Source organism: Drosophila tropicalis, unplaced genomic scaffold (genome assembly GCF_018151085.1).
Source record: "Drosophila tropicalis isolate 14030-0801.00 unplaced genomic scaffold, ASM1815108v1 contig_1187, whole genome shotgun sequence".
NCBI classification, from domain to species: Eukaryota; Metazoa; Arthropoda; class Insecta; order Diptera; family Drosophilidae; genus Drosophila; species Drosophila tropicalis.
The window spans coordinates 2,745,177-2,767,194 of record NW_027172559.1 but is presented as its reverse complement, the minus strand read 5'-3'; the positions used below and the strand labels follow the sequence as shown (position 1 = coordinate 2,767,194).

At 32.7% G+C, this 22,018-nt stretch overlaps 5 protein-coding genes across 13 annotated transcripts; 3 read left to right on the top strand and 2 right to left on the bottom strand.

Moving 5' to 3' along the window:
• Positions 1-1,795: 1,795 nt before the first annotated feature.
• LOC137575730 (vesicle transport protein SFT2C) lies at positions 1,796-2,907 on the top strand. Its single transcript, XM_068288367.1, has 2 exons — positions 1,796-2,142; positions 2,220-2,907. Exons 1-2 carry the CDS (start codon positions 1,960-1,962, stop codon positions 2,655-2,657), a joined length of 621 nt encoding a protein of 206 aa, XP_068144468.1. The 5' UTR covers positions 1,796-1,959; the 3' UTR covers positions 2,658-2,907.
• A 94-nt stretch (positions 2,908-3,001) lies between these two features.
• On the bottom strand, positions 3,002-4,352 carry LOC137575719 (U5 small nuclear ribonucleoprotein 40 kDa protein). Its single transcript, XM_068288356.1, has 3 exons — positions 4,158-4,352; positions 3,971-4,100; positions 3,002-3,905 (listed from the first exon to the last, which is right to left on the bottom strand). Exons 1-3 carry the CDS (start codon positions 4,263-4,265, stop codon positions 3,100-3,102), a joined length of 1,044 nt encoding a protein of 347 aa, XP_068144457.1. The 5' UTR covers positions 4,266-4,352; the 3' UTR covers positions 3,002-3,099.
• Positions 4,353-4,610: 258 nt separating this feature from the next.
• Positions 4,611-5,340, bottom strand: ND-15 (NADH dehydrogenase (ubiquinone) 15 kDa subunit). 2 transcript variants are annotated; one of them, XM_068288198.1, is made up of 3 exons: positions 5,253-5,340; positions 4,836-5,053; positions 4,611-4,773 (listed from the first exon to the last, which is right to left on the bottom strand). In XM_068288198.1, the coding sequence occupies exons 2-3, from the start codon at positions 5,046-5,048 to the stop codon at positions 4,681-4,683; spliced, it is 306 nt and encodes a 101-aa protein (XP_068144299.1). In that variant the 5' UTR covers positions 5,049-5,053; positions 5,253-5,340; the 3' UTR covers positions 4,611-4,680. The 2 variants fall into 2 exon arrangements, with proteins under 2 accessions (XP_068144299.1, XP_068144304.1); XM_068288203.1 differs by having other exon boundaries at positions 5,283-5,340.
• Positions 5,341-5,496: 156 nt separating this feature from the next.
• Positions 5,497-7,185, top strand: Pus10 (Pseudouridine synthase 10). Of its 2 annotated transcripts, XM_068288189.1 has the most exons (3): positions 5,497-5,708; positions 5,781-6,704; positions 6,763-7,185. In XM_068288189.1, the coding sequence occupies exons 1-3, from the start codon at positions 5,589-5,591 to the stop codon at positions 6,964-6,966; spliced, it is 1,248 nt and encodes a 415-aa protein (XP_068144290.1). In that variant the 5' UTR covers positions 5,497-5,588; the 3' UTR covers positions 6,967-7,185. The 2 variants fall into 2 exon arrangements, with proteins under 2 accessions (XP_068144290.1, XP_068144281.1); XM_068288180.1 differs by having other exon boundaries at positions 5,498-5,708; positions 5,781-7,185.
• A 306-nt stretch (positions 7,186-7,491) lies between these two features.
• Positions 7,492-21,755, top strand: Naprt (nicotinate phosphoribosyltransferase). 7 transcript variants are annotated; one of them, XM_068288141.1, is made up of 12 exons: positions 7,492-7,556; positions 9,254-9,635; positions 11,452-11,622; positions 11,687-11,813; positions 13,113-13,196; positions 13,285-13,412; positions 15,616-15,756; positions 15,959-16,130; positions 16,556-16,912; positions 19,960-20,225; positions 20,281-20,690; positions 20,758-21,755. In XM_068288141.1, exons 2-12 carry the CDS (start codon positions 9,539-9,541, stop codon positions 20,833-20,835), a joined length of 2,031 nt encoding a protein of 676 aa, XP_068144242.1. In that variant the 5' UTR covers positions 7,492-7,556; positions 9,254-9,538; the 3' UTR covers positions 20,836-21,755. The 7 variants fall into 7 exon arrangements, with proteins under 7 accessions (XP_068144242.1, XP_068144250.1, XP_068144235.1 ...); XM_068288149.1 differs by having other exon boundaries at positions 7,499-7,514; XM_068288134.1 differs by having other exon boundaries at positions 7,532-7,683.
• Positions 21,756-22,018: the final 263 nt, after the last annotated feature.

Below are 22,018 nucleotides of genomic sequence, written 5' to 3'. Positions count from 1 at the left end.
GTTCTATTTATCCAATCAGATTAAAATTTTTGGATCTAAGGTTTTATCAGTTTATAGGTAGCAAGGTACTAAAAAGACAAACAAAAAAAAAGAAAGTCTTAAGATGCCGAAGTAACGGGCATACGAACCGACGGACATGGCTATATCGACTCAGCTTCTCATGCTTTATCTCTGCCGACCGCTGCTTTTAATGATAAATTTAAAACGACGAATTTTCTTATTATGAATACTTTGGTGTAAATTTACATATGTATGTACATTAAAGTTTAAACAATGGATTTGCGGTTTTCCTTAATTAAAACCAATGTCCATATTTAACACAACATTATTATATTTATATTTAATTTACCATTACGGTAGGTAGTGTGCGCATAAGAACAAAGGAAGATATAAATTTTTCCCAAAAAATAATTTTTGTTTTGAAAGTTAATCATCAAGATAGCGCCAGTTAAATCTATTTTCCATAAATTATCAATTAAAATGAATAAAATTCTGGGTTTAAGTTTGACCTGTAAGGTTTACATTTTTAATGTTTACCAAACACTGTATAAATCTGTTTAGCAGCACTGTCATGGCAGTACAAAATTTGGCAACACTGGTTTTTAGTGTTGTTCGGAATTAAAAAAAGAAAAAAGACTAACCAACACAGCAGTTATTATTTATTTTTGAATTAATAAAAAAAATTGTAACTGTTATTGCACTTATACCAAGTCCAATATTTGTATGCGTATGAAGAACAGCTAATTTTAAGTATATTTATATTTTACATTAATTAACTAATAAATTGTTTAAAATAACCTATCGTAAGAAAAACAAAAAGCCACATGATATTGTTGTTAAGAATATAAACAACTTACTAAATCCAAAACTCAAACTAAAAAAACAAAAAATCACAATTTTATTATTTTTCAAATTAGGTAATACACTCAAGCCAACTTAGGTGAATCCGAGGTCGTGCTCGTGTACATATATTATCACCAGATTTGATGTACACAACTATTATTCTGGCCTACTGAACATGTTATTGGTTAATGCTGATAATTGAAACTTGCAACATAATTTTAAAATAAGCAGTTGTCGATTCGAACACTTATGGGAACGACAAAATTGTGCGTCTATGACAGGTGCTTGCTGCTAAAATATTTGTCCAATTTTTTTAATAACACAAATTTAAAAACCATACCCACACAATTTTTTTAACGGGGGAGAAAGATCGTTAAATAGTCAAAGTGCATAAAATTTGAAAAGAGCACTAGCAACAATATCTCAAACTGCCCACCATAACCAACAGTAGCAAAATCGGAGGCTACAACGCAACAAGGAAGCCTTGCTTTGGGAGCAGTAGCACCAACACCACCAGGAAGGCTGGCTGCTTTCGTAATGCCAAGACCAAGGCAACGAACATCTTTGGATATTGGCGCCTAGGATTGGGGCGAAAGAATAGGTTGCCAATCCACCCGTGTGAGCTTTAAAGAATAGGTAATACACTCAAGCTGACTGTATTCCGATCAGAAACTATGCAAGGTATTATCTATCACATAGAATAGTTCTTCCGGCAGGAAAGACAATTAAATCAGAGTCACAAAGTCGAGTCGAAATAACTTTAATACGAAGAAATCCTTAACAAAGTCCTTTTCACATAAAAAGAATTCTCAAATTTGAACAATTTTGGAATTTGGCAGCTCATATTTATGTCATCTCTAATTTTTTTAGCCTAATAAAGCTACTTTTAGCTATAGCCGCGCTAAAATTATAAATTTTTTTTTTGTTTATACCAAGACTAAGTAATAAATTACCTTAATTAGGTGCATCCGAAGTCGTGCTCGAGTATAGGGCAATTTAAGGACCCTAAGGCTGTTTCGGGCCTTAGTATCTTAACTAAATAATTACCCCATAGACAGTACATCTATCGATAGCACGTTTACAGTAAAGACCATCCCTAAATCATAATAATTGACCATGTCCAATCTTAAGCAGGATTTGGATGAATATTTGCTACTACAAAGCGATCAGAAAAAGAATTTCAATGTAAAGATACCACAAATAAAGGTGCCCAGTTTGGGTAGTATATTTTCCAGCAATTCAGAGCCGGAGGCGAATAGTTGGCTAAAGGACACACAGGACTCATGCTGTCCCAAATTGGTAAGATCGCTTTTAATCTTTAACACTTGTGGACATATCTCATCATTGGAACCCTTTTCTCTATGCCTATTTTTCAGTCTCGATTGCAGCGAATAGTTGGCTTCGTGGCTTGCCTTGGAATGGGCGGCCTCTGTATGACTCTTTCGACAATCTACATTCCAGTTCTTATCCTGAAAGCACGCAAATTCGCTTTACTCTACACACTGGGCAGTCTATTCTTTATATTGAGCTTCTGTTTCCTGAGCGGCTTTGGGGCATTCCTTAAACAGATGTTCTCAAAACCCAGACTAACGACATCAATCTCGTACAGCTCTTGCCTAGTGTTGACTCTTTATTGTGCTCTGGTGGCCAAAAGCACTGCCTTCACCGTTCTCTTTGCGGTGGCACAAATAATTGCCTTACTCTTCATGGTTGTGGGCATGGTGCCGGGGGGCACTACGGGGCTCAAATTCTTTGGCCAACTATTCAAAAGTAGCGTATCAAGTGCCACCTCATCGAGTGCTTTGCCCGTTTGAGTGACTGGTGGCCGCCGGTTACCATCGATCGAAATGATACACAATAAATGAAATAACCTGACTAAATTATAGTATACATATGTATATAATATAGAATGAAACTCGCGCGCATTATATACATACATACATATACATACATATATACATACATATACCAATATCTCTATAGGCTTTATTTATTTTACCTTAATTGTAAATGCAAATGTAATAAAAACTAAAATAAAAATTTCTTTGTGATACAGAAAATGAAGAAAAACTACTTTTACGGTATATCTATTAAATCGGTAGATATCACTTTCGGTTATTCTACAAACTGACAAACTGAATGTGAATTAGAGAACAAATTTACTTTTAGGAAGGACGTGCTTCATCCGTACGAATATTTTTACATGTAAGTTTTTATTTGAAAGTTTTTACGAATGAATAAAAATGTCATATTAGTCTAGTCTTCGATTTCACCCAGATACAAAGTCTTATCGCTAGAGGCAGACAAAATGAGGGGTTCACGTGGACTGAAATCCACATCATTAACACTGCCATTGTGGCCAGGTAGTTTATACAGAATCCTTCGCGTATTTACATCCCAAATGTATACATGTCGATCCGCAGAGCCCGATGATATTTTATCGCTACCCGGCGACCAAGCACAACGAAGTAAATTCTTTTCAAAATTATGCTGATGTCCCTGGAAGACTTTCACACAACGTTCGCCCGGTGCATATGGCCTAACATCCCAGACTCTTAACGAATTATCCATTGAGTTGGTAAGCACAAAATCACCCTCAGGTGATAGAGACATTCCGGTAATGGTGTCCGTGTGGCCACGTAAATGATGTAGGACCTGTTGTTTTCGTATATCCCAGATCTTTAATTCATTGTCAATGCCACCGCTAATGACCTGATCACCAGTATCACTAAAACACACTGATGTGACCTGGTAAGGTGATTCCAGAGTATGAGCCGCGTGTTTTTTACGGGCATCCCAAATTTTAATTGTACGATCATCGCTGCCAGAGCATAGAAATTGTTGGCCACGTCGCGAGCCCTGCATACTGTTAACAAAACTGTTATGTCCCTTCAGACGGCGTACACGTTGACCTGTGACAATATCCCATATGGCCAGCGTTTTGTCTGTGGAGCAGGTAAATATGTGCGAGCCATCTGTATTGAAATGTGCCTCCATTACGGCACCGCTATGACCCGACATGGCCATCACATTCTCACAATCGCCATAGACTTGCCAAATGTCTGTGGAGGAATATAGAAATCGTAATAAATTGTAATCATTGACCATTAGTTCTCCCTCTACTCACAAATCTGTCTATCATAACCGGAGGACATTAAAAGTTCGCCTTCTGGATGAAATTCTGTGGTGAATATTTCTCCCTCATGTCCTTCTAACTGCATTATGGGTGCCTGTAAATTGGATGTCCTACGTACACCCTAGAAACAAGTCCTTGTAAGAGATTTTCTAATTTTTTATTTTGCTGGCACGCTTACCGATTCCAAGAGGGCCTTATCCCGATTTGTATAGGCAACGATATCATTTTTACTACGCTTGGACTCTTGGGCCAATACCAAACTATTGCTGGTTCTCTTGGTGCCCATTTTATCTTATAAATTTTCAGGAAATGGAGAAAATTAGAAATTTTCCACCAAATTCACTCTGCCGCAAACAACACAATAATATTAACAGAAGGTAACACTAAGAAAAAATACCAAACTGCAAAAGAGAACTGGTTCCGAATATGTTAGGAATGTAAAAATACTAAACTGACTTACTACTTATTTATTCATGTAATTTTGAATCCTTGTTCTGTTTTAATATATGTTTAAAGCCTTGCTTAGGATTAGCTTAATAGCTTTTCCGATCTGAAATATTTATAGAATAAATTTCTTTGTGCCGAAACCAGCCTTAACAATTCGGAAAGGCTGCAAAACATTTTTATGAGGTCTTGGAGAAATTTATGTTTTAATGTTTAAACAATTTTTTTGGGCTATACATTTAAATGACATTATGCTTCTAGTAGGCATCCACACGGGGTGGCTCGGCAAAAAGTTCATCCTTCTTGCGTTCTCCCATCAGCCATTGCTTGTAGCGTTCATTTCGCATGGCCTGCAAAAATGAACAATCAAAATTTACAATTTGTCACATACAAAATTCCACATTTAACTAACATGAAAACGCAAAAGTTGCTTCTGCATGCCCACACACTCCTGGAAATCACCAATAAGATCGGCACATTTCTGTTTACCACGCTCCAGACCATAAGCCTCCAGGCAGTCCATCATTTTCATTTCGAATTGACCGCATTTGTCGTAGGTCTGATGATTGATCAGACAGCCAGTTAAATCAGTTAACGGCAGACGGATAAAGGGCGTTAAGGACATGGCTCCTGTAAAAATACGTTTTTATATTGTTAGTTAAAATATCCAATTCACGATAGGTTCCCTCTCCTTCAAGTGACGTAACAATAACAAATTTGTAAGGAGCAGACAGCTATATCTGGCTAATGTTTAAACAATAAAGATTGTTTAGCCTCTCTTTTGAGCGTTGTATCACTTATTAAAATCTTGTAGTTCCTTAAAAATTACCTGAAATTGTAAAATTTTTAGGAAAATTACTTTTATTTTGTTATTGTTGTTCTGAGTGTGGCCGCCTAACAAAAAATACTCAAAATAATTTACTAAATACTAAAAATCACTCCAGGCAAATTTATAAGATAACGCGCGAAACACTAAATTTAATGACGTCACATATTAGAGAAGATATAAGGTGTAAGTTAATTACTGACGTAGTCAAAACAATTGGTATACCCGGCTTTGCGCTATCTTCTGTATCTTTGTTATGGTAAACACTTGATTTGCCATCCACGTTGTTTGGTTTTTCTTATAAATAATTGATTTAAAAACATAAAACTCTAAAAGATTATGAAGAACCAAGAGCTCGTTGACTATTTGGCATCGTGTGGAGTTTGCCGCATATGCCAATTGCGATATCTCAAGGCAAGGGGCTCTGAATACCGCGATATAAATAAAACGTTTCAAAGGGTATATATAAGATTCTAAGTATTACTGATCATTTTTAAATTTAAAAAATACATATATAATTTATCTTTCAAGCTGGAGGTAACAGTGGACGATTCGGATAATGACGACGATGATGAGCTAAAACAGGATCCTGTTAAAAAGCCACGTTTAGCCAATTGTTCGCTGTGCCTAGGCTTATTCTCCGACAGTTTTCAACGGGATTTAATTTCGCGGATCTTATCATCAGATTTTGCAAAATATGAGAATCAGAGTATAGTTCTGGCCATTAGCATGCCGCTGACTTTACAATTACGCCAATTATCTATGTGGTTTGCCTTACAAAGGAAATTCGGCTCACCGCCCATCGATCAGAATTCCTCTCCAGACGTTCCAATCAAGGAGGCTGTCAAATTGATTCTACATCCCATAATTTGTAAGCAATTGGGCAAAGAATATGATGCTAATGGCTTAATGATTAACATAGAACTAAAACATATTGTGGAAAAGGATGAAGTTGATAAATTGACAAAATTACAACAAGAAGCCTTTCCTCCACATAGGAATCAGAAGCGTACCGAAATCTCTCGGGGATTGTTGGAAAAGCAATATCAACCATCTAGAATTAAATTTGAACTATATGAGAAATATTTTACTATTCCACCAACGACAGAGGCAGAACCCCTGCAGCTTGAATCTATCAAACTAACCGGTCCCATCGTTTGTGTAGCTGGACGCTATCGTAAATTGAGCCGTGAATTATCCCACACTCCCTGGGTGCTCAATGGTCAACGACAAATGGAGGATAGTATCGAAGAGATCATAATACGTAATATATCCCAACATTTCACAGAGGAACAGGGCCACATTACTTTTATGTCTAGCGGACGAGAAGATGTTGATGTTCGCTGTTTGGGCAACGGACGACCTTTCGTTCTGGAAGTTCCCAATGCATTGCGGCTAAGTTTATCAAAACAAGTTGCCTTTGAAATGGAACAATCTGTAGATAAGTCCAACAAGGTATCTATTAGAGATCTTCAAGTAGTGCCACGTGATCAAATAACTTATATTAAAACAGGCGAGGAACAGAAAAAGAAACACTATCGAGCCTTATGTGCTCTCAAGGAGCCTGTCACATTGGATATTCTGCAAAAATTACAAATTTCCGAACCTTTTGACATACAACAAAAAACCCCCATACGTGTGCTGCACCGTCGCCCACTCCATACTCGTCCACGTACTATTTATAGTCTTAAGGCTCGAGTCCAGCGTGATAATTTGAAATCTTTGGTTATCGACATAGTCACACAAGCTGGCACTTATGTCAAGGAGCTGGTTCATGGCGAATTTGGACGAACCAAGCCTTCAATATCATCCATAATAGGTAAACCTATTGATATATTGGCATTGGACGTGGAGGGCATTGATCTGGATTGGCCACCAGAAGTTAATAACGCTGTTGAAAACAAATAAAGAACACTTGTTGATTATATGTTAACAATTGGAGGTTTTTGGTTTTCATAGTTTGAACTTGCAGAACTTTTAAACGAAATATTTATCTGAATTATGTAATATTAATGCCTTCTTCAATATTGAGCTTGAAAATTGTAAATGAATTATATTTAAAATTCAAGACACCTGTTGCTTGAACCGCTTAAAAATGTGAAAATTGCGCCATATTCTGGTATCGATAACATATCGATTTTTGTTCCGATAACGTCGATAGCGATTATAAATGGACATTTGCTCTAATAACCAATCGAAATGTTGCTCCGCTCTACCGATAACATAATAATACAAATAGCTGGAGTGTGCGCGCATTAAAGGAATGTTAGTTTATAGTTTGGTTTTTAATGCAAATAAAGCAAAACGGTGAAATAAAACGTTCTAATTTAAATTAAAGTTAACAAATACAGTTTGTCAATGTGCAAATTAAATAAATAGTTTTATGATAAAAGTGTTTAAAAATAGAACAAAGTATTTTTGAAATTTGTTCCAGGTGTGAAACTTGTGTGTGCCTGTGTGATGCTATAATTAAATGATAAAATATACATAAATAAACCAGAACGGGCAATTTATGAATTAAAAATAAATTGAATTGCATAGAAAGTGAATGCAGGGCATATTGTAGAATGACATACATATATTCGGGAAAAAAAAGCGCTTGTGATTGCATTTCAATTTCTAAAAACCACGCCCACCCCTCTAACAGTGAATGAAACAATTCGCCTCTTGACCTTCATGAAGGTGGCTTCATGCAGCCCAGCAGCAGTAGCAGCAACACGTTGTGTGTAATCAATAAGAATCAGCAAGCAGCAGCGATGTTGGCGGCGGCAGCGACATCTGCCGAAATAAACAAACCCCCTTTATGACCGGCTGCTAGGGGTAACCAACAACATTCACAACAACAACAACAAATTATTCTCCCTACTATCAAAAGCAACAACAACAAAACTGCAATCAGTTCACCCGCTTTCGTTCTCTCTCTCTCTTTCGCTCTCTCACTTTGCCACTCTTTCGGCTTGCAGCTATAGACAGTGTGTCAAATCCATTAAAAAGCTTTTAAAAAGTAAAAGGAGTTTTTAAAATTCCCGCTGATAAAGCCTTAACCCAGGGGAGCGTGTACGATATACATATAAAAACAAAACAGCTAAAAAAAAATTAAAGTGGTTTGTCATATGTATACTCATATCGCATACGCCACGTTCTCCTCTTGTTTAATAAACAAAAACAAAAATCTTAATTTTATTAATTTCACTTTAACTTATAATTCTACATGTATTTGAGATTTAAACATTGTTATTTTCGAAATTTACTTTTCAAAGATAAACTATTTTTAGGACAAAAAAAAGAGACTAAGGATTTGGGAACTAGTTTGAAAAATTTGTAACTATGGTCAATATAATTTATATCGTAGGATTCCTCACGTATGCGTCACACTGTATTTCACAATTTCCAAAAATTTTACTATTTGGGCAACCAGGGATAATAATTGGCTTTAACTGTTGTTCTGAAAAGATCCTACTATAATTAAGATCCTACTATAAAAACTGGATACATTTTTTACCGTTAAAGCATAAAAATCAACTTTTGACTTATCTGTTTGCCTGCTATCGTACGAATGTTCCATAAAAAAGATTTTCAAAAATTTATATTCCGAGATATTTTAAATTTTACGTATTCCATTGACATTTGTCACACTGTGCGCTGCCGCTAATGCTGCTCACTAAAGTTAACTCACTCACCAGGCCAGACCAGTCGGCCAAATCATCAGTTGAGCTTCAAACGCTTAGCGGAAAAGTTTTGTCTATACGGTCTAAATAAGTAATTTATCTATCTATCAGCGACGACAAGCGTGAAGAAGCAAAAGTGTTGTTTGTCGTGATCAAAAAAGTGTGTTATCATAATTTGTATGCCGGCTGAATGACCCAGTGCGTCTTGAATGACTGATAAGAATAATAAATTTCATAATCAGTGTAGTTTAGTTTTTGCATTTAAGTGTGAATCTGTTTTCTCTCTTTTTGCGTTCTATTCTAATGTTAAACTATTTCAACACTATTCGTATACAGGGTGCTCCTCTTACGTCATCTCTAGTCAAATTGGAAACTAATTTATATACATACATATGTACATACATATAGAGTTCAACGCCTTTTAGTCAGATCATCAACAAAAACAAATTAATTAATTAATTTATAATTTGGCACATTTATTGCTTATACGCCTCGTGTGCTTGTGCTCTTGAATAGAATCAGCAAAAAAAAAAATATATATATATATATACCAATATATACAACAAAACAAACAATAACAACAACAAAAACAATACCAACAAATAACTGATTGTCGTCATCATGAATGACCGTGAATTGGGTTGCAATTCAGGCGGTGGCCAATTTATGGATCGCGGGCGTATGAATCAAAATGGTGTCGTTCAGCCATTACTTACCGGTAAGTTTCTTATACCAAGGTCAAGCGACAAACAAAAAAAAATGCACAAAAAATTGCATAATTAAGTTTTATTTGAAAATCGCCATATTAAGTGTATATAAGAACAGGTTAGACATCAAACTTTTGTTTAATTACTTTCAGCTTTAAAACTTTTGATAAATTTATCTATTTCAAATTCTTTTAAATTGAGTCAAGTACTTACTTTTGCATGCATTTTCGGTTTAATTACTTAAAAAGAAAGTCTTTGTAATTCTCCGAAATTTGTAAGAAATTTTGGATCTATTTTTTTAATTGTACAACATTTTGGTTACATCATTTTAGCTTTCATTTAATTTTTTTTTGTAACTTTGGTTTCATTGTTTTCAATTATAACATATAAATTTCACTTTTTAAACACTTAACCTTGGTTTTAGTTGTTTCAATCAGATGCTTTAGAATCTAGTATCTAAATCTTATACTTTTCTCATGGAATATGTTGCGCTGAATCCGTTTTACATAGATGCAAATATTCAGATTGAATATGAATAAGGAGATATGTTAATCTAAATACTTAACCTTTATAATTATATTGACTCTGGTTCAAAAGATTTTTTAATCTAAAAGAACAATAAAAAGGGTTTCTAAATCTTTCTGAAATAAAAAGATATTTTAGTAATCTTAAAAAATCTCTTCTTTATGCTCTATTTAGTTTAGATATCTCCTATTCAATCCTCAACCTCGATCCATTAGTAAAGTCTCGCCTTAAAAAACGTATTGGTATAAGAGTATATACTTTCTAAATACTGATGCTGATTAAGAATATACATACATATATGTTTTCTGTGATTAATCTCAAAAAGTTATTTTAAATTTTCATCATTTGTAATAAGTAATAATATATTCCAATTCATTTCGATTTCAAAAAGAATATATTTAGTCACCATTTTGCCAATCATTGAGTTGACATTTAGTGTTTACATTTTCTTTAGACAATTTGGCGCTTTCGCTTTTCAGGTCTTAGTTATTTTTAATTTCGATATAAGTGTACATGTATATGTTCATACAACAACAGAAAATATAAACAGAATGCCAGGCTAACTTTGAATAAAGTTTGTGTTTACACCCTTTTGCAAATATTTGTGTTTAGTTTATTTGACGAAACATAATAAAAGGGTAATTATTATCTATAATATCAAACCTCGACCTACGTCCATAGAAAAAAAGATTAGAACAAAATCATAAAATTTCATGTACAATTATAAATTACCTATATTAGGTAATTTTATGAATTTTTTAAGTAAATTGAAATTGATTTTCGAAACAGTTTTTTTGTGAGGAAAAGTTGAATTTTTCGGTTAATTTGCCTACATTATCTATTTATTAGAAAATATACTTTATTTATTTTTAAATTTATTATTTGTATAATTTTAAATGTATCGCCTTTGCTCTTAAGAATTGTTTCAGACTTGTTAAAAATTGATATACCCTTAGATTAGACCAAAAAGTATAAGTATATTGGGTCTTTGCACTTAGATAAGAATTTGCATTTCATTTTGCTTCTTTTTTTATTTTTATTTTTTGTACCTTTTTTTTTTGTATGTGTATTTGTTTGTGGCGTTTAATTGCCTACACTCACTCAAACAAATACACGAGTCATGAACTTTGAGCGTGTATCTTATCTGAGCATGTGGGTTAATTTTTTGTTACTCCCATACAAATGCATATATCTACATACATACATACATATATATAAATATGTATATTTTGTTTTTTTTTTTTTGGTTATATTGCACAGTCATAAAAACAAAAATCTATATTTTTATTTCTATGTCAACAGATTTGTATCAAATTACAATGGCCTATGCATACTGGAAATCGGATAAAACCGATGATCAGGCCGTTTTCGATTTATTCTTTCGCAATAATCCATTCCATGGTGAATTTACCATATTTGCTGGCCTCGAGGAATGCCTTAAATTTTTGGACAGCTTTCATTATTCCCAAAGCGGTGAGTAAATGTGTTTGAATCATTTTTTGATAGCTAATCTTAAATTTGTATTTTTTTTTTTCAGACATTGAATACCTTAAGCAAACATTACCCGAGGGCATTGAGAATGAGTTTTTTGAGTACCTGGGTAATCTAACAGCACGAGATGTCACCTTGTATGCCATTGATGAGGGCACTGTAGCCTTTCCACGGTTAGAATACATGTTGCGATTAATGTAGATATAGGATAAGATTAAATATTGGACTGGGTAATAGAAAGAAATTGGGCATTTCCTTTTCTTATTCATACGTAAATTTTTGATAAACTCCCCAATTTGTCCAACATGAGGTTAATGACCTTAAATTGGGGTCTTGAATATTAACAACAACGAAAATTACAGGGTTAAGGTAATTGTAAGCTGTAATATTTGTTTGATATGAAAGATATAGACTTACATGTGTATATATATTAGTAGACATGGGCGGATCCAAGGACGGCTTGTCCGAAAGTATGAGATATCGGAATTGGTAATGTTTTTAATATCCGTTCAGGTCTTTTAATATAAAGGAAGAGAAGAATTAGCATAAGTTTGTTAGGTTAATAATTTGCAACTTGACTTCCCATTACTGTCAGATGTTAAAAGTCTATATATATACAATCATCTGTAAATTGAGAAAAGTACGAAAAGTTGTTGTACTTTTTAGTAATTAATTTTGGTTTTTAAACGCTTATATAAGACTTGAACATGCCCAATGAGATTTTCCGCGTCTATATTAAAAAAAAATTGAGCAATTAAAGTTAAAATATATCATTGCAAATAATAATTAAATTTTTTAAGTATCCATTCAAGTTAACCGTGATAAATGTGTTAAAAAAAAACCCTAAAACCTTTCTCTAAGACGTATTAGACTGATTCTACTTTGATTTTGTTGCTTTTAAATTAATTTTGTAAAGTCATAATGACTATATAATGAAGGTAACACAGGCCGACAAAACTCTGACTCAGAGAACTGATTACAATTTTCTAATAAATTATGATAATGTGTAAAACTTTTGTTCTTTTATTTTATAGTTCGAAAAGAACAAAATGTATGTTTTCATTGACCCAAGTATCCTAAGCATTTGAAAGTCTTAAACATCTCAAAAATATATTAAGAAATTTTTTAACGATGCAAATCCCATTTTTCAGCAGTGGGATCTAATAATAGATGTTAATGGGTTAACTATTATAAGATGTTATTGTCTTTAGACTATTTGCTAAGTTTAGACCACATTAGTGAGTAAATATAGAAGAATTTCTGTTATTTGCATAGCCAGGCAAGAAATAGAACACATTGTAGGCATAAAATATGTAATCTCTATGATAAATTTTTGCTGAATAATAGGTAGAAATAATTAAGTATGATAACTAATCTCTTTTTTATATACCCCATATGAAACTTAGACGAAAATTGATAAATATTTGTTGATATTATAACCTCTAATCTTTCGTTGGCATTTTATTTTGCAGGGTACCAATTATAAAGATAGAAGGTCCTCTTATTATAGTACAACTGTTGGAAACAACGCTTCTAACATTGGTTAACTATGCCAGGTAATTGACGAAATAGACATTGATTTATCTCAACTCAGTTGACTTAGTTGACCTAGTTATTAATCATTTACTTTCTTGTTTCTTTTAGTTTAATGGCCACCAATGCTGCCAGATATCGCATGGTAGCTGGTAAACATGTTAAACTATTGGAATTTGGTTTACGTCGCGCCCAGGGCCCAGATGGTGGCCTATCCGCATCAAAATACTCTTATACAGGTAAAACTAAACTTTCACACGCCTCGCGAAACCATGACAAGTAAGGTCAAACCATAAAGGCCCGATACATACATATGTATGTTTATACAGTTTTTGGCATTGCCAAATTGCATGCAGACGGCTCATTATCAATTAAAAACGCCAAAAAACGAGAGAAAAGCAGCGAAGAATCAAAAGCGAAATATAGTGGGGTTTCCTGCATTGATCGGTTACCCGTCTTTGCTGTCCTTTGGTGCCAAGCTCTTGTCATATTGTGCGCTTTTATGATATGCTTGCATGCAAAGGATGTGTCACTGTCACAAGCCTGCTCCTTGCACTTCTTCGACCTATAGTTACCATCTCTTCATCTCTTCCTACTGGCACGCCCTCGCTTGTTCTTCCTCAAAGTTCAAGAACGGCTCAATCGGGTCTCTTTCCGTCTCTCTCTCTCGCACTCTGTTTGTTGTTTATGTGTTAAACTAAATGCGCCATAAAGCCATAAAGTGGGTGGCACACGCAATATATCCATGTATGCTCACAATGTATGTATGTACCTAGGTACGTTTGGATTTTGGTTTTGGTATTTTTTTTTTTTCGGTGCCAGGATAGGTGCCTGGTACCGCCTCTGTCAGTCAACTTTCAATTTGGTGCTCACACATCGTAACTTCCGAGGAGGAACAGAAAAAGCAAATTTCAACGCTAAAAGTTTTTAATGTGCGTTCAATTATATACGTACATATGTACCCGTTGGGTTTTACCCCATCATCTTTTTTGTGTTTCGTTCTATATAATCAATATCACGATGTCATGAGTCACGAGCTGTGATAGCTTCAAGGTACCCTTCAAGGGTATCACATTCAATTGTTTTTATTTGAAACATATGATTTTATTCAATTTGTTCATTCTTGTATCCCCTTGCTAAGGGTACATATGTCCATATTGATAATTTTGCCATAAAAACGATCGCTCCAAAAAGGTTGTCCACTGAGAAATATCTCATAATATAGAAAAGTGAGAAATCTCAAAGAGTATTTTCTACTATTTCTCATCGTAATCGAAAATAAGATCGTTTATAATCATAAATGACTTACCTGTCGGAAAAAAAGAGTATCCTTCTTTTGATGTTTTGCTTTTAACCCATTCATTTAATTAGTTTCGACTTATTTTTGTGTCACATTTATTATATTTTGTATCTTAGATCTAGAGCGATTCTTTTTTAAGTCGTATTTTAATTGTGTAAGAAAATAAAACTAAAATGCATTGCACAAAAAGAGTATATGAACTTCGACAACGACAAAGTTAGCTTCTTTCCACTTCATTATTATCTTTTCATTATTTTTATTACCTAGAGAGGCAATTACCAAATCTAATGTGTCAAGGGCTTTTTAATAAAGTCGTCATTTAAGTTATATTATTATCAGAGGCTTAAGGTTTAACTATTGTTGCATATTGCTTGGAATTTTTTATGAGAATTTTTTACATAGTATAAAAGATTTATATTCTAACTCTAACCCGTGATCGTTGGCAGCTAAATTTAATATTTATTAAGCCTTTATATAATGTATCTTCAGTTCAGTTGTTCAGTTGTGATTCCCAACTAGATTCAACTTTTAAGGTAGGATATGGCGGCTGCTAATCCCCTGCAACTTTTGAGATTCCTAGTTTCCTTGTATTTAGTTAAAATTCCTAACTAGTTCAAGTGTTGAAGATGTGCCACAAATCTTCTTCTTGGCTTTGACTGATCATTGCTATGGCTGCTGCTCTTGACAAATATCACACCATATCGAAATCACCGTCCTTGCACTGACAATACTATCAAAAGGCCTACCCTCTATCTACCATGCCAATCAAAGTTGAAACAGAATACCCATTTTATGTGGCAAAGGAATAGAGAGATAAAGTAGAAGCACGGGGATTCCGTGTCCGAGTTCTGATTCTGTATTCTCACTGAGAAGCAGAATTGTAATAAAAACCAAATTGTCCATAAAAATGTTTTGTCCTCTTAGCCAAAAACCAATTCCAGAGTCGTTGTATGTGTCTGCTGATTGTAGATCTTGTTGGTTCTTGAAATAACAATTCAGACAACCTGTTTTTCTTTTGAGCTGCTTATGAATTAAAAATCGTAAACACTTTTAACTCAATCCGCCTAATAGGCCAGGTTTGACTATTAACAAGTAATATTTTCCTTAATAATTATCAATTTTATTTCTATTTATTATTACAGGTGGCTTTGATGGCACTTCCAATGTCTTGGCTGGTAAACTTTTCAACATTCCCGTGAAGGGAACTCATGCGCATGCCTATATCACTAGTTTTAGTAGTGTTGGCGAGTTAAAAACACGTCTACTAAAACATAAGCAAACGGGTAAGTGATAATTAAATTAGGAACTTCATAAGGTGAAGGTAAAATATATATTTTGTAAACTAAGGAAAGCTCGTAAATTGGAGGTACTAATGCACTAAAATATTTTCGATTCATCACCAAAAACTTGTCAAAATTTGAAATTAACTGAGACTACAAAGAGATTAAGAATAGATATTTTCACTTTTATGTTTTTTTGTTACAGGCATTATGGAGGATTTGTTAGAGCATGCCATACGACACCGTCAGATGCTATCGCATGTCCTTGATGTTTCGACCGAGGAGTCAAGTGAAGGCGAATTGGCTGCCATGGTGTCATATGCCATTGCATTTCCGGATGGCTTTATGGCCCTTGTCGATACGTATGATGTTAAGAGGTATTTCGCTTTTAGGCAGATTCTCTCGGAACGGTTTTGGTTTTTGAGTTTTCGAGTTGTATTTTCTTTTTTGTGTTCCTTCCTCTTTGATTTTAGTTTCGCCCACCTTTCTCTCTCCTTTCCGACCCCTTCCAAACATTTTCCCCCCTGAATATATTTTCGTGTGTTATTCATTTTTTTTTTTTTTGAAAAGTTTTAATATTAACTATCATATATAATAACTTGTTGTAACTTGTCAGCTTGCACTCAATATGTCTTCTAACATTATTATTTGTGTATTCTTTTTGAATTTTGAGATTTGAATTTTTTGATTTTGTTTTTTCCAACTTGGTTTCGTTTTTTATAAGTACATGTATTTTTGTTTGTTTGTTTGTTTTACTTTTTGCGTTCTTTCCAAGTAATAATCATAAGTATTTTTGTAACAGCCGAGAAACAGAACAAATTACACAATTATCATCATCAGTTAAAACTGATATCAACAACAGTTCGACAATAACAACAAAAGCAACAACAACAACAACAAAAGCAACAACAGCTCCAACAACAAGTAAAAATGGTTTTAGCAAATTATCAAATGGACATAATAAAATCAAAATCAATGGTCACAAGACCCTAGAAAATGGTCAACAAAATGGTAACCATAATGGTAGTAGCCTAACCATTAAAGAGCCAAATCAAATTGTTTCAACTTCAATCATCACACCAACAACAACAACAACAAAAACAACAGCTTCGACGAATGGTTCAGCATATCTACCAAAATATGTCGAGAAGTCATTCAGGTAAATTCGCAAAAAAAAAAAAAAAAATCAATTTCAGATAGGCAAACGCAACAAAAAAAAGTAGCGAGATTCTAACAGGAAACTGAACACGGCAAGCCGTAGTTTATATATTCTTGCAGTTCCTTAAGTTGAAATAGTTCCAATATCATATAATTCCAATATCATTCAAGATCTTTGAATTATTTTATGTTTAATTTTGATGGAAACTTCTCTGCAGAAAGAGTTAGTTAAACGAAAAATATCTTTAAAATTCGTAAATTTCAAATTAATTTTTTAAAGATTTTCCATATTCTATTAAGGTAATTAAATGAAATTAAGGAATGAGGAGAATTGAATGAACAAGAATAATTATAAAAGTAATAAATACCACCATTAAAATGCTTATAAAAATTTTAAAATGTATCTCTTTAGAGTTTCCAAATTCAAGTATAGATTCTTTAATTGAGATTATTAGATTCAAAGATTGCAAAAAGTCGAAGTAGGCTTTTTTATTTGGTCTCTTTGACTATTTTTGCATGGTTACATATATAAAACATGGTACATATATACATATTTTAAAATACTTTCAAAGGATCGTTCAATTTTCTCGGCGTAAAGTTTAACTTTTTAAATCGAAATAAGACGAACTGTTATCAAAGAGTTTTCTTTCCAACGGATCAATTTTACGTGGCCTTAATATTATAATTCATTAATCTTTATGATTGTCAACCATTTTAATCCATTCTTTTATCATAAACTAAACAGTTTATATGAATGAATCCCAAACAAAATTTTAAGGTTTACTGCAAGAATATATTAGGTGAGGTTTTTTTCGTCTTTATTTATTTTTTTTCGAATACAAAAGTCTTTCAAAACATAATCATTTACTAACCTTGGGTATTTTTTTATTAGTATATATTTTTTTAAATATTTAAATAATTTTTCGGTTAAGGCTCTTCTTCTCTGCATGGTTATGTCATCTGCATCAATCGATATTCATTATATAACAAAACAAAACTTGCTACTAAATTCAAAATTTAAGTAACATATATGTACATGCCTATATATACATACATACCATATACATATATGTTAATATATATATACATTGTATATATTTATGTATTTGAATGTGCTTTCTATGTTAACAAAAAGTAAAATTGGCCTCCCAACACTCAAAAATTAAGGTGACTCAATCAAACAAGAATTTCAGGTGATGTGCTTCTTTTTTCTTAACTATTACATTTTTTTCTATTTATTTTGGCTATAATTTTCTTTAACTAACCCAACTAATTAAACGCCTTTTTTTCTCTCATTCAAATTTTATATATTTATTAATACATTTTTTAATGGCACCTTGCTAAACTAAACTCCAATTTCATTTTATCCCTCTTCATTTTCATTTTATATGTTTTCTTCATTATTTTTTTTTTTTCAAAATTTTCTTTAGAATTTCTTTTTTTTCTCAAATTAAATGTGTGAATTTAAAAAGATTAAACATTAATCTCAATCAGAATCAGCTTGAAAGCAAATAAAGAACAATAAATACAATATAAATCCATCTAACATAAGATTATAAAATGACTTCCCGGCACTATTTTGGCAGAGGTATGTAAAACGCATCGTCAACAATCAACAATCAAAAAACTATTATCAAAAAGAAAACAAAAACAACAAAGTATACATTGTTTCACTCATTACAACAAAATGAAACCGTTAACAAGAAGAGGAAAATTTGTATTAATTCAAGGAAAATTCATTTAAACATTTGAAAAGGTTTCAAATTGTTATAAAAAGGCAATTATTTTGGAAATATTCTTCTTAAAAAGAAAATATCTATAAATACCCTTATGTATCTGATTATTCTACATTTTTTTTGATTGCAATATCATATTTTTTATAGAATTTTTCAAAGACTTAAATTTGTTTAGATTGGTTTACTTTGTTGACAAAATTTTAAGTTTTTTTTTTGAGAATTATCCAGAATTTGTATTATTCATAAAATGAAAAATTGAGTAGTGAAATTTTCAAAATTAAATATTAAACACTGAGTCGGTTTTAATTTGGATTTAGAGCCAGAAAAAACAAAAATATACATAAAATTAAAAAAAAGTGATTAAGTTTGAAATTTATATAAGATTTTGTGTGTAAAATTTTCTTAATTAAATGGGTCACCGAAATAAACATCAGTTATAAAAATAATTTATAAAAAAGTCAAGAAAAATTGTCTTCAAATTTCGAATTTTTCTGATTTTAGTCTTAACGTTAACGGTTTCTTGTCACAAAACTTGTTATGCATACAAAAAGTACATACACTCATTTACCTACACTGAATCAATCTAATGTATTCATTGAACACGCCCCCCTTTCTTTTACGCCCCACCTTCTAACAGATTTAAAACTATATTTACGTGTGTCCATATGTCCTACACAACAAAAACAAAAAACATTTGTTTTATTGAACTATTTTCGTTTTACTATTTGTTTTTGGATCTAATATCATTTTGATTTACCAATTTGTTCCTGTTGTTAATTGTATATAGTTATAAATATATATATATATATATTTAAATATATATTAAAAAACAAAGCGTCCGAGAGAGCACACTGCATGGCTTTCAGTAATCGAAGCTCCAAGAACTAGGCCAACAAAAAAAACTTAGAAAATTCTTCAAAATAAAAAAAAGTAAACAAAAATTGGAAAGAATGTTTTGCGAACGTTTTTTACTAGTAACCATTTTTATAGCACATGGAATTGTTCTAGTAGTTAATCTATTTTACTTTGCATTATAGCCATGCCCCACAAATCTCACCCAAGCACACGCCCATTTTGTTTTTGTATAACGTTTAAATCACCTTAAAACAACTCGCTTTGAAATTAGTGGCAAACGAATAAAGAACCAAACAAGTAAAAAAAAAAAAAACAAAACCAAAAATTTTAAAATTAAATTTAAAAGCAAATGTTTTGAATGACAATTTAAATGATTTGTTTAATTAACTTTTCCATCTCCAATTGCTTTTCTTTCTTTCTCTGTCTCTCTTTTCTTTATTGTGTTGTATCTATCTAGGAGCGGTCTATTGAATTTCAGTGCTGTGGCCTTGGCCTTGAACGATTTGGGTTATCACGCTTTGGGCATACGTATTGATTCCGGCGATTTAGCCTACTTATCTTGTCTGGCACGTGAGGCCTTTGAAAAGGTTGCAGAACGCTTCAAGGTACCATGGTTCAATAAACTAACCATTGTGGCCTCAAATGACATCAATGAGGATACCATATTGAGCCTGAATGAGCAAGGACATAAAATTGATTGCTTTGGCATAGGCACACATTTGGGTAAATATTATTAGACTAAACTACAACAGATTTTTTCACTAGGTTTTCTTTTCAGTTACTTGTCAACGCCAACCAGCTTTAGGCTGTGTCTATAAACTAGTCGAGATCAATGGGCAACCACGTATTAAACTTAGTCAAGATGTCGAAAAGGTTACCATGCCGGGAAATAAGAGTGCATATCGTTTATATAGTGCCGATGGTCATGCCCTGATTGATCTATTGCAAAAGGTTACAGAACCACCGCCGGCGGTGGGACAGAAAGTTCTATGCCGTCATCCGTTTCAGGAATCGAAACGTGCCTATGTCATACCATCGCATGTGGAATCGTTGTATAAGGTCTATTGGAAATCTGGCAAAATATGCCAACAATTGCCCACACTGGAGCAAGTGAGGGAGAAGGTTCAAATTTCATTGAAGACATTGAGAAATGATCACAAGCGTACCTTAAACCCAACGCCATATAAGGTTAGAATATATCTATTAAGCTTAAATATTATAATTAATAAATTTTCTTTTCTGTCATTTATTTCAGGTGGCCGTCAGTGATAATCTCTATAACTTTATACACGATCTGTGGCTTCAAAATGCTCCAATTGGCGAACTCTCATGATCTATATAAGCAGCCAGTTAACGGCCAAATACACAAAATTCCGAAAAAAATCATCATCAAAAACAAACAAAAAAAAAAAAGCAAAAAACAACTACTTAATTTAAAAAAAAAAATTTCCCAACTCCCATTTTTATGTATATTTGTTGACAAGATCGCTTCTTCTGGTGGCTTGTGTTTTTTTAATAGTCATTTGCTGGTCATATGCATTACTAATTGGAACAGATTAAGCTTAGTTATTTAGCCATTTGAGCACAAGTTTTTAAATATCTTAAAAAAAAAAAAAAACAAACAAACGAAACTTAATTACCGATACTTATTTCTATATACAAGTACATACATATATAATCCAAATTTTTGAAATGTAAACCATTGTGTAGCTAATAATTAGATTGGAAAAGCAAGTCTTAACTTTAATTATACACATTAACTTAACTTTGATAAATATAAAACATAATACACGCACACATTATCACATTCAGGTATGTGTCCAGGTGCCTTAAAACTAAAAAGAAACGAAACACACACACACACACATTAGAAAAGAGAACAATGAGCATAAACAATCTGTAAAACCAAATTGAATAATGTTGGAAAAAAGATGTATTTAATATATATATATATATACCTACTTATATATTTTTGTTAGTATATAAGTGTTGACAAGTGTTGAATGGAATTTAAAACTATTTAGAAGTACAAATGCTATTTAGTACATTTTGCATGCATACTTAAAGCACACACACACATACATACACATACACACAAAAACACATACACCTTATTAATAGTAATGTTTATACATATATATTTAACTATAATCAATTGTAAATATGTTCAAAATTTGTAAGCCAAATAAGCAATATACACACAATATCCACAAAACTTAGACAGTTATTAAATTGAATGCTTTAAATTGATAATTTTGATATCATTTGTTCTTTTGTCATGGGTGACTATTGAGCCCAAAATGGCCCAGAATCGAAAACTATGTCCTTCAGCCATGATTTCAATATCTAAAGCTAAACCAAACAGACAAAAAGGCAAAATCGGGGTATATCTTAGATTTTGAAAATGTTTGCAAAGTTGTCGATTTTACAAAATGGAAAGATCAATTTGATTGTTAAAGAATGTTTCCACTGGCATGCTCCAATTTGTCAGGACGTCCCCAAATGTTCTTCTAGAG

What these genes read in the sequence shown, in the direction of transcription:
- LOC137575730 (XM_068288367.1), top strand. Translation starts at nt 1,960, where the DNA reads ATGTCCAATCTTAAGCAGGATTTGGATGAATATTTGCTACTACAAAGC. An exon ending in ACTCATGCTGTCCCAAATTG is followed by an intron (nt 2,143 to 2,219) that starts GTAAGATCGCTT and finishes CCTATTTTTCAG; the next exon opens with TCTCGATTGCAGCGAATAGT.
- LOC137575719 (XM_068288356.1), bottom strand. Translation starts at nt 4,265, where the DNA reads ATGGGCACCAAGAGAACCAGCAATAGTTTGGTATTGGCCCAAGAGTCC. An exon ending in ATAAGGCCCTCTTGGAATCG is followed by an intron (nt 4,101 to 4,157) that starts GTAAGCGTGCCA and finishes ACTTGTTTCTAG; the next exon opens with GGTGTACGTAGGACATCCAA. An exon ending in CGGTTATGATAGACAGATTT is followed by an intron (nt 3,906 to 3,970) that starts GTGAGTAGAGGG and finishes ATTCCTCCACAG; the next exon opens with ACATTTGGCAAGTCTATGGC.
- ND-15 (XM_068288198.1), bottom strand. Translation starts at nt 5,048, where the DNA reads ATGTCCTTAACGCCCTTTATCCGTCTGCCGTTAACTGATTTAACTGGC. An exon ending in AGCAACTTTTGCGTTTTCAT is followed by an intron (nt 4,774 to 4,835) that starts GTTAGTTAAATG and finishes TCATTTTTGCAG; the next exon opens with GCCATGCGAAATGAACGCTA.
- Pus10 (XM_068288180.1), top strand. Translation starts at nt 5,589, where the DNA reads ATGAAGAACCAAGAGCTCGTTGACTATTTGGCATCGTGTGGAGTTTGC. An exon ending in TAAATAAAACGTTTCAAAGG is followed by an intron (nt 5,709 to 5,780) that starts GTATATATAAGA and finishes TTATCTTTCAAG; the next exon opens with CTGGAGGTAACAGTGGACGA.
- Naprt (XM_068288141.1), top strand. Translation starts at nt 9,539, where the DNA reads ATGAATGACCGTGAATTGGGTTGCAATTCAGGCGGTGGCCAATTTATG. An exon ending in CGTTCAGCCATTACTTACCG is followed by an intron (nt 9,636 to 11,451) that starts GTAAGTTTCTTA and finishes CTATGTCAACAG; the next exon opens with ATTTGTATCAAATTACAATG. An exon ending in ACATTGGTTAACTATGCCAG is followed by an intron (nt 13,197 to 13,284) that starts GTAATTGACGAA and finishes TGTTTCTTTTAG; the next exon opens with TTTAATGGCCACCAATGCTG.